General features: G+C 39.8%; 1 protein-coding gene across 49 annotated transcripts in view; it reads left to right on the top strand.

The window, feature by feature from the left end:
• The first annotated feature begins 5,252 nt into the window (after positions 1-5,252).
• The window catches only part of LOC147348250 (uncharacterized), an 888,338-nt gene continuing 882,347 nt past the window's right edge, over positions 5,253-11,243 (top strand). For 20 of the 49 annotated variants that reach the window (XM_086366796.1, XM_086366805.1, XM_086366806.1 and 17 more), the window contains exon 1: positions 6,247-6,492. In XM_086366796.1, the coding sequence (XP_086222922.1) occupies positions 6,369-6,492 (124 nt within the window). In that variant the 5' untranslated portion in view covers positions 6,247-6,368. Of the gene's footprint in view, positions 6,493-8,145; positions 8,219-9,864; positions 10,022-11,243 lie in introns of all 49 variants that reach the window. The other 29 variants (XR_015151288.1, XR_015151283.1, XR_015151279.1 and 26 more) reach the window with 24 other exon arrangements.

Below are 11,243 nucleotides of genomic sequence, written 5' to 3'. Positions count from 1 at the left end.
TGATAATTGCTTTACAGAATTTTGTTTTTTGTCAAACCTCAACATGAATCAGCCATAGGTATACATATGTCCCCTACCGCTTGAAATTTTGTCACCTTTCTTACTTACATTTTCTTTCTTTTCTATTGGAATTGGAATCTGCCTGTTTATCCCTTCCCCTCTGGACTATGAGCTCCTTGAGGACAATTAATGGTTTGACATCGCAGTGCTGAGCCAGTGCCTGAAAGACAGCCTTTCATTTATTCAGAGATATTTGTTGAGCCTCTTACTATGTAGCAATTTTTAGATATTATTTCTTCTAGCTACTTCAGTTCTACTTTTTCGTTGTTGTTGAAAGTGAGATGGTCTTACTCTTCTGAACGAGGAGCGTAATATTCTGATTATCCTTTGGGTGCTTTGCTTTCTTACTCTTGGCTTCTGTACGCACTGATCCAGAGCCTCATTGACTGGTTGATTTTGATCTTCTTTTTCTCTATTCTCCTTCTTAGCACACCTGAAGTGACAGATGAAGGGCTTCTTGGAATTCCTATTGCCTTTTCCCAATCTCAGATTTGATATCCTGCCTTGACAAACTCTCTTCTTTTGTTCTTTTATTCAGCAGAGATTTGTCAAGCACCTGCTATATGTCAGGCCATGTTCTAGACTTTTAGAATCTAGTTGTAAACAAAACAGACACATGTATTTGCCTTAGATGAATGAGGAAGATGAATAAAAAACTGGGTTTCCACAATGGAAAGAAGGATTTGGTAGCTTCTTAAAAGCTGTATCTGTTCTTTATCAGGAGTTATGATCCCTTTTAGATTTTTCTATTTTTGTTTTTCTTTTTGAGTATGTGTTTTTAGAGAGAACTCTTTATCCTTTTCTTCTTTTTAAGACACACTTGATATTTTACATATGGTGTCTTTCTCTCCTCCTTAAAAATGTTAATGGATATATACTGCCGAGGTTGAAAATAATTTAATAAAATTCAGTTAAATAATATTAAAATTCATAGCATATCAATACAAATGTTTATATATCACATCTAACACTTCGTTAGGTGTTAAGACAGAGTGTTATTGAAATTAACAAAAGATTCTCATTCGTGGTGGAAGATAAACAGCCCTAAGCTATCTGTTCTTCCCACTTTGCATATTAGGCCATGTTCGATTCAGTTCCATGTACTTTTCCTATGACAGGCGGCTGTATCTGGATGCCAAAGTTAGCTGGTGCTATCTTGAAAAAAAAGCCTTATCTATATAAATGAACTAGTTTAAAAATACTATGGCTTTTAGTCAACTAATCAGCTCTGAAAGTAGCTGCATCCAGAGAAAACATTTATCTGTAAGAAATAACTAATCTGTTTGTGTCCCAAAAAAGGCAGGCAGGAATTTACGGATGTGATAGCCAGAGCTCTGTGCCAAGAGAAAAGGACTTAGCTTCTTAATTCCCTTACTCAATTACATCAGAACCCTTCCTTTCTCTTCTTTTGTCACAAAATGACCCTTCCCAGCTTTAGTCAAGCAGGAATGCAGAATAAATTTTGTGGGCGATTTGTAACTTTTTCTTGGGGAGAGGGAAGTGATGACACTTTCTTTATGCCTTCTTTCCCTCTCTCTTGGGGAATGTTTATTTATCTTCTTTTTAAGGTTATTTGATACTAAAGGGGTGGAATATTTTTAATTCACTTTAAAAGAATGTTTTCACATACATTTAAAAAATTTTGGATTATTCTTGTAGGACTTTAACACAACACTGAAACTTTGGCACCCACAAGCATAATTCAACGAAGAATTGTCTTTGCCTTGTTTGAGGACATTCAGTTTTGAAATAACAGCATTAGAGTCTTTTGAAAATAACAGAACATGAACAGAAAATTATTTCCCTTGGAAAAAACTGTAGCTAATTTTTCCTTTGGCTGATTTGCTGCTGAAATCACACATTCGTATAAATGCCAAGCTATACATATGCATATACATATGTATATGGATGAGCACGTGTGTGTGTGCGCGCGCGTGTGTGTGTGTGTGTGTAGAACTCCACTCTACAATCATGCTAGAAATTGGAGAATTTGTCTTTTTAAATTAACACTCATTCACATCCAGGTCAGGAAGTAATGCAGAATGTTGGTGTTGCTAGGACACTTCATCCAAGATTTCAATTAATTAAGTTTTACAATTCCCCCATGCAGTGGGCAAATAATGTCATTATCTCTACTTTATTGATGGGAAATTTGAGAGTAAAATCTTGTTCAAGGTCAAACAAGATCCAGGTCCTCAGAGCCACAGTGAAAAGGAAATCTGAAACATTCATATGCTATTTCAAGCTGAAGATAAGTATTGGTTGAGTGAATGAAATATCCATATGAAAGAGATTTGGGTTCTGAATGGTCACAGTATCCCCTCATTTGTTTTTTTCCTTTTGAGAAAAATGCCGTCTAACCCATGAATTTAGTTAAATTGTCTTCATCCTCAAGAAAGGAGACGAGGAAAGGCTGACCTACAGACCTAAAGGTGGCAGTCGAGGCTGGCACTGCAGAGGGATAGCGGGAGAGGTAGCTAACAAGCAGCCCAGTTTCCCCAGCCCAGTTGGCAGGATGTCACCGAGTCTCACCATTATGCAGCAGAGTGGGTGCTGCACTCCATACCATGAAGCTGCCTTTCTGCTCAACTTGCTTTGCACCTGCAGTTCTACTTTGTCTCAGTTTTGGAGCAGTATAAGTCCAACTAACTCTGAAAGATTGGGATATGCCATATAGAATCACCAGATCTAACAACAAAAGTAAATCTCTTAAAATTATAAGACCAATAGAGAAAATGACAGGATTTATACACTTTGAAGTATAATGCTTGTCCTGGAACCAGATTGAGTCTCGGTCCATAAAAACTCAGGGCTGACTTTGTGGCTCTTAAGGCTGAGAAGTAAGCATTTTGTCTAAAATTCTTAGGATATTAGGTAACTGATCTTATCATTTAACTTTCCAATAATCATGAAAAGGGGTCATGCCTAGAAACTATTCTTGTCCAGAGTTCTTTTCTCTTGACATTCTCTCATTTGTTTCTCTCTGGTAAAAGAGGACTTGCATTCACGGAGTGCTTCCTGCTGCTGCTGCTGCTAAGTCACTTCAGTCATGTCCGACTCTGTGCGACCCCATAGACGGAAGCCCACTAGGCTCCGCCGTCCCTGGGATTCTCCAGGCAAGAACACTGGAGTGGGTTGCATTTCCTTCTCCAATGCATGAAAGTGAAAAGTGAAAGGGAAGTCACTCAGTCGTGTTCGACTCTTAGCAACCCCATGGACTGCAGCCTACCGGGCTCCGGGCTCCGCCATCCATGGGATTCTCCAGGCAACAGTACTGGAGTGGCTTGCCACTGCCTTCTCCGGAGTGCTTGCTACTCACCAACAACTGTGTACATCATCAAAGATGGCTCACAAGAGGTAGATTTTATTTTTAATCTCATTTTATATTTAAAGAAACCAAGGAAGAGAGATTAAATAATTGACCAAGAGCACACAGCTGTCATCAGACAGAATACAGATTTGAATCTGGTTTGTAGGACTCCAAACCCTATGCCTACAGGAATTATCATTCCCCATGCCAGCAGGTAGGTATTAATATACGCTTTTTACAGGTTGAGGAAACCAGGAAGGTTAACTGAGCTGCTTGAATTCACAGCTCTCTATTTTTTTTCTAATAAATAACTTATTCCACCAGACCACAGACTTGTGGGATGAGAAAAATGTGTGCTGGTGAGAAGGTTTTTGTAAGTATTATTTGTCAAGTGACATGTTTATGGTATGAATAAGTAATAATTGAATATGAGTCAATAGAAATTTAATTTTAAAATACGGGAAGAAAACATTAGGTAAGCACTTTAGACAGAGATCATACATTCAAATTTTGGTTTCCAGGGTCAGTTTGGTGATGGCTGGCTTTTTAGCTGTTTTAGTGAATAACGCAATCCTTTACTCATTGCACCTGCACATATTTAGAACTGTCACCTGTATATTTATTGTTAAAGATGATAATGAAAAAGCTCAAAGATACAGACTGTCTTGAAGATCTTGATTTTCCAGTGAAAGGATCTATCTACTATATGGAAAACCATGAGTAAGAAGCACTATGAGATGCTCTATGAATTTACAGGAAAAGCGAGATCATAGTCAGTTGGTATTAGTCAAGGGTGTCTTCATGGCTATCATTTATTGTGAGCTATGTCTGAAAGGAATGAATATTGGGATTTGTTAAGAATTACATGAAGAGGTGGGCTTCTCTGGTGGTTCAATGGTAAAAAATCTGCTTGTGTGGGAATCAGGAAGGCAAAAACCTCCTGAGGGGAAGCACTCTTTTCTTTGATAATAGACGAAAAAGTCAGGAAGATGTGCTGACTATACACAATAACTTTTAATCAGTGGCCAGCCTTGTTCTGCCCCTCTGGCTGTTTCTGAGCAAACTTTTCTGCTACCTGTTGGTGAAGCTCTAGAGTTCGACTTAATATGAAGGTTATCCTGAGAGAAATAGAGGGCTTGGATTTTTTCCATCACATCATTCGGTAGTCACAGCTCGGGAGCAGGGCTGCTAATATCTAGTCTGTAGTGGCTAGGGATGCTGCTAAACACCTCACAATACACAGGGCACTCCACTTGCCAAAAGAGAATTATCCAGCCCCAAACATCAATAGTTCTGACTCTGAGAAACTCTGATCTACATATATGAAAACTTAAGCTGCATTTGGAAGGTTGAGTAGTTCTCACCAGCAAAAGTTTAGGATATGTACAGATTTGGAAGGGCATTTCATTTGAAGAGAAATGTTGGGCTACTTAGATGGCATGAAAGTAAAAGTGTAAGTCACTCAGTTGTGTCTGACTCTTTGTGAACCCATGACTGTAGCCCACCAGGCTCTTCTGTCCATGGAATTCTCCAGGCCGGAATAGTGGAGTGGATAGCTGTTCCCTTATCCAGGGAATCTCCCAACCCAGGGATCGAACCCACGTCTTGTGCATTGCAAGTGGATTCTTCACCATCTGAGCCACGAGGGAAACCCACTTTGATGGCATAATGATGCCTTATCATGAAGAGAAATGGATGTAGGTGAGCTGAAATCATTTGTACTTATTTTAATAAGGAGTGAGGAAAGTCATTTCGGGTTTCTGGGATGAGGCAAAAACTTGAGGCAAAAAAGTTTATTGTGTATAACTTTTATTGGGTATAACTTTTTTTGTGGGTGCAAAAAAAGAAAGATGGGTGCAGTGATATGAGTAGCATGAGAGGCATGGGGAGCAAGTGGAGGTGGGAGGTGACATCAGAAGTCTGGATTGGAAATCATGAGAGCTTCAACTAGGGATGGTGATGACAGAGGCAGCTCCGAAAGAAGGATGGCTGTCCAGTTGTTGCACAGGACAGAACCTGAGTTATGTGGCTTGTGGAAGGTGAAGGAAAGGCCATTCCAAAGGTGAGTGCTTTGACAATGGGGTCCCGGACAGATAGGCACAGCAGGAAGAGGGGGTTGGAGGAAAGGAAATGAATTTGGGTTTGGAGGTATTCAGGTCGAGATGCTGGCAAAACCTCCATTTGGGGGCCTCCCAGCTAGTGAATGCAACTGTGTGTCCTGCGCTCAGAACCATGACTGGGTCTGGGGACCATGCTAACGTCTTTCTTCTAAGCCAGAGGTTCTCAACTGGCAACCTGAAGCCCCATCTGCACTACAGATGTGTTTTGTTTGGCTCGCATAGTGTTTTAAAAATCTTTAAAATTTCTAACAACATACACATCGAGAGACTGCATATAGAAATCCATCCTTTCAGCTTGTCTTGGAATATCAGCCCATCTGGCAATTCTGGGTTCTGGTTTTGGCATGGCAGCAGCCTGAGCTGAGGCTTAGCCATCTCCTTTCGCCGGGTCATGCCATCTGGTTGCCTCCATCCACTGCTCCCTATGAATTTCACCTGGCCGGCACATCGTGCTCGTTGACTCCCTGCCTCAAAACTGAGTTTGCAGTCCCTGTTCAGGGTATGATTGAATTATTGACATACCTTTGAAAGGAACCTTTCTGAAGATGGGTGCCCTCAATCTCTGCCCAGTAACCACATGCCTCCTCCCTTTACTTCCTCAATGGTGTCTTGTTTCTACAGCATCTTCCATTATACTCTCTAGGTTCCTCCCATGATCTTTTGCCCTTGAACCCAATCATTTTGGTGAATGAATGAATAATTACATGAGTGAATGAACCTGCTGCTTACTCGTCATTCTTTTGGAACCCTGATATTCTTAACTTTCTGAACCTGTTCATCTTTTCCCAACCTGTTTTTCTAATCCATTTTTTCTTCCATTTGCCTTCTGAACCATTTAGCTATTTACCCCCTGCTGGTTTTCTTGCTCTTCTTTGAGTATGGATTCAGTGGCAGCAGCTGTGAAAGTCCTGGAGGTCAGCCCTTCCCAGAATTCCCTCCAGCTCATCTTCATTTCTCTAGGTGGGATCTCTGTATCTCCTCTGAGAGCACAGCTTCAAATGGGTAAGTCTCGGAGTTATATCCCTTTCCTTCAAAATGATTTCCATCCTAAGTCACCTTCTAGTAGAAAATTCTAGAGCTGCAGCTGCACATCCCTTCCTCATTCTTCTAGAAACGTCTCTGTCATCCTTTGTGGGCCTCTCATTCTTGTCATGGGAAATGGGACAGCAAGGTAGTTCAGAGCGTGGGCTCTGGGACCTCAGCTTCAGTCTTACCCCCTTCCTCTCCATTGCTGGCAGGCTCGTCAGCAAGATGAGGTTGTTTTGATGATTAATTAGGTAATATTTGTAAGGACTTAGCTCAGTGCCTGGCATATTTTGATCTTCATTAGCGGAAACACCATCACTCTGTATCATGATTCAAGGACCCCTGTCCACAATAAATTTTTTTCCGCCAAGGTCAGTCCTCAGATTCCCCACTCTTAATTCTGACTGCCGTTCTTGTCTGGGTTCTTACAGAATTGTACGATGAGGTTGTGAGCTCTCAGAAGGCCAGAACCATGTTGTATACCTCCTTTGGCCCCAGTCAGCATATTCTAAAGGCCAACTTTACCCAGGACTTTCCATGAGTATTTGTGGGATAAACAATTATTTAAGACTGCGAAGCACAAAGCTGTCTTAAAACAGAGTTCTGCCGCCTTTTCATTTAATTAGAAGGAAAATGTTTCCTGTTTCTCATTGATCTATTGTACTGTCTGAAGGAAGGAATAATCAAATACACCAAGTACTCATCCAGCAGACTCGCTTAGAAAATTGGGACTTGCATGCTTTAATTAAGAACTTGTAGTTCATCGTTTGGCCAGAAGATGGTGCAGTGTTCAAGGGATCATTCCCTCTGAAAGTCAAAACTGATTTTAAAGGAATAAACTTGCAACCCAACCAAGTCTATAAAGAAATAGAAGAAAGTGATGCCAGTTCAGCTCTGACACCGTCCTGGGGCTTAGCAAGTGTCATGCTTTCATGTCGTTTCTTACTTCCTACTGCCTAGCATAATGAGCTGGAGGATTCTTCTAATTAGCTAAATATTATTGTGCATCAGAGTGGGGCCCTGCTTCCTGTACATTCTTATTTGTGTTTTGTCAGCCAAAGGAAGAAAGCTGTTAGAGGCAGGAGCAGATGTAAGAAAGGCACAAAACATGCCAAGAAGTCATGGTACTTCTTTACTGTTAAGTAAGTCATTCTGCTTTGCATACTTTTATTCCGATATTAGTATGACTCTTTCAGATCAATCTGTCTGACTGCAAAAGTCTTTTGTGTGTTTGGATGTGTGCTTTGTGTGCCGTGTATATGTGTCAAGTTTTCCTCGCCTCGGTAAACGTCAGATGAGTAGGCTTTTATTGCTGTAATATCCAATATAAAATATAAACCGACGTCACTTTCTCATCATCATTATTATTATTCAGTGATGGACCCAGCCAGGTAAATAATCCTGCTGTTTGATTCAATTTCCTGTTTACATCGATTGGAAACAAGTTTAAAAAGACTCAAAGTTGGTGCTGATCAGGCATCTTCTATCAAATTTGTGTATCATACTTACTCCAATTTTTTTTTTTTACCATGTAAAGTCTTCTGAAAATTGAAAACTAATTTATTATCATGTAGTTATTAGCACAATCACAAAAGAGGTCACTGGTCTTTCCTTTAATTTCTGTCACAGGCTGGAGGCTGTATTATGCTAAATCAAGGATACAGGGAGATAATTAACATAGCAACTCTGGCAAGTTTAATAGGTGAGTGATGAACACTTCGAGTTCAGTTTCAAAATCCATGTCTTAATTACCATCCGCCTGAGTGCAGTGATGAAGTGATATTATGGTTACCTTCTATCAGGCCAAAGTTTTTGTGAGTTGTCTGTAAAACTATGATTAGATTGAAAGACTTCAAGGCAAGGGAAAAGAAGAGTGTCTTGTGTTTTGTTTTACAAAACTATGTGAGCTATCTTAAGCCCTTCCAGAAGCATCCATGGTACTGCTGGAGTTCTCACCCAGGATGGTGATGTCACCCTGGGGATGTTTGGCACAATCTGGAGATATTTTTGGTTCATCTAGTGGGAGAGGCCAGGGGTGCTGGTGAACATCCTACAACGCGCAGGATTAGTGCCTGGGACAAAGAATTGGTCCAGAATGTCCACAGAGCTGAGTTTCACAAACACTGCCCCAGAACCATCCATCCGCTCTATTCTTGGTTTCACCGCCGGTTGCCAACAGGTGTCACCCCAGGCCCTGTTCCATTTGCAGCATTGTCAGAGACAGCGTCCATAAACCTCGGAACATATGGAATGAAATCCCCACTGCAGAGCTTTTGTGGAAGGCAGTTACATGCTGGTGAGCTGAGGCCTATGCAACAAAAATTGATCAATTACACAAATTAAGCAGGGCCCTTAAGGAATTTATTTTATTGGTCTGGACATCTGTTGCAGTATTGTCCAAATCCAAAACTCAAATGGTGCCTCGGGTTGCCAAGTTAGGCAAGAAAATCTAGTAGCTATAAAAGTACAACTGAAAACCCTATATTAATATCACGTCCATCTGCTGAATGTTACATAAATATGCAGACTTTTTATTTTCCTTGGGAATAACATTTATTTTTACTGTGCCCAGTTTGACATTCTTATGACATTCTGTTCAGTTTATTACACTGTAACTTTAAATGTTTCTTCAAAAATGCATTTATAATGTTGTTGTTAATCTTTTTTCAAGGGTCTGTACCACCTGTTTAACTTATAGTTAAATAGAGAGGTCCTTTTTCTTATAGGAAGAATGGGAAATCTTTGGACAAAGAGGCTCAGAAAAGATTTTGAGTAACACTTGTGTAGTGTAAAGGGAAATTATATAACAGCCATGAATGCTAATATTCCATCCTGCTCTTTTTACAAGTTGAAATGTAATCTCCATTTTAAACTAAATTAGCATCATTTCCAAACAGAGTATCATATTTATATCAGATTTATACAACCACATCAGATTACTATTAACATGTAAAATAGTCTCTTTTATGCTGTGGGTAAAAAATAGATGGAAGAGAACGATTTGATTTCCGCTATAATGTCAGGGCTTTAAATTAATCTGAGTGGACATGTTGAGGTTGAGCGTTGCTCTGACATTAAAGAAACAGCAGGTAGGAGCAGCTTTACCTTAAGAACCTGTTGTGATCCTGGCAAGAGGAAAACCTTGCAGTTATGAAAGTACATCTGAAAATCATGATGTTTCCATCATGTCCATCTGCCGAATGTTAAATAAATATGTTGGTTGGTTATTTAAATATGTTGAGTGGTTAAGCCAACTGGAAAATTATAGGATATGTGTAGGAAAACTTAGAGGACATTTTTGTTCATGTTTTTTTCTTTCCTTTTTCCCCCTTCATTCTCATTTTACAGATTCAGTAAAATACTTTGGAGGAGTCAATTATTGAATGGTTTGTAGTCTAATAATGAAGTAAGCTGGGCTCGTCAGGGAAACATAAAAAGCAAAACAAAACTAAACAACAACAAAGTGAACAAAACTTGGCATGAGCTTCAGGGAGACATTCTTACGGTATTTTTGACACAGTATTGATACGTTTATAAAATTCTGTCTAATGTATTTTAAAGATCATCTTTATTTGCAAAAGTGGAACATGCTTACTACGGGACACTTAGATCATATAAACTAAAGAGAATATTTTAAAAAAATGCAGTTTTTATTTTTAATGAACATATATTGTCCCTGATTTACAAAGATGTGGTATTCAAGAGGAGAGTACCAGTGCGTGTTTTTCCTTTACTAGAAAGTCACGATTAATTGACTGTCATCCATTCCAGAATTCTTGTATACCCCCACACTTTTTGAACTAAAGAAGAAAAGGTTGTCTGGATGAATCCCAAATAACTTCACATTTAGGGAAACACACCTCTGGTGTTAAAGAAGATAAATTTTCAGAGAAATGGAGGAGTTGGCTAAGGGTTTGAATTGGCCTTGAAGGCCAGTTGCTTGCCATTTATGTATCGGTTGACTAATTCTGTTTGAGATAAGATGAGATGCTTTTTATAGTTATGCTTGTCCTGGAAAAAGAAGAGCTTAAGAGGGGTATAGGATCACCTGCAAAGAATTTTCATGCGGGTGGAAACGTGGGATAGTATTCCTTGAGGTCGGGTGGCATAAAAGAGCATCCACCAGGTGCACCTGAGACCTGACCTTCTCTGCTGCTGCTGCTGTCAGCCCCGCTGTCTCGGGCACATCACTTATTCTGTTGGTGAAAGAGCTAATATGGGAACTGTTCCCCAAAACTTGTTTTTCCTCCTGTGCTGGGGGAAAAAGCCCATAAAAAGGTATCTATAGCTCAGAATTGAGCACTATTCCAATATCCAGGGATCCCTGTGATTTATATTCATGCGCCCAGTTAAGTGGATGGTTGAAAGAGAGACGGTAACTTGCTTTTGGAGGGACCGACTCTAATTGGCCCAACGAAGAATAGCTCTTGGATTCCCAACATTCTTAAAACCAACAGGCATTTTCTTTTCCTGTTCAAGAACTGCTGCATTTATTGAAGTCTATCTTTAGACTCTTGATGTAATTTCTGAATCGCCAACCATTTTGTAGACCACAACATAGTTAAAAATAAAGTAAGAAATATTGACCAAGACTCCTGAAGCCTGCAAGTGAAACAAAGCTACCACAGCAGAGGTTTACTATGGAATCTCTCTCCCGCAGTTCTTGCACTTTGAAAATGACATGATCTATCCCAAGGAATAACTTAAAGCCTGATCCACTTAAAGAG

This window comes from Bos grunniens, chromosome 22, assembly GCF_055505025.1.
Source record: "Bos grunniens cultivar Pamir isolate PY7600 chromosome 22, Bosgru_T2T1.0, whole genome shotgun sequence".
In the NCBI taxonomy this organism is placed as follows: domain Eukaryota; kingdom Metazoa; phylum Chordata; class Mammalia; order Artiodactyla; family Bovidae; genus Bos; species Bos grunniens.
The sequence above is the reverse complement of the archived record's forward strand: the minus strand, read 5'-3'. Positions and strand labels throughout refer to the sequence as shown.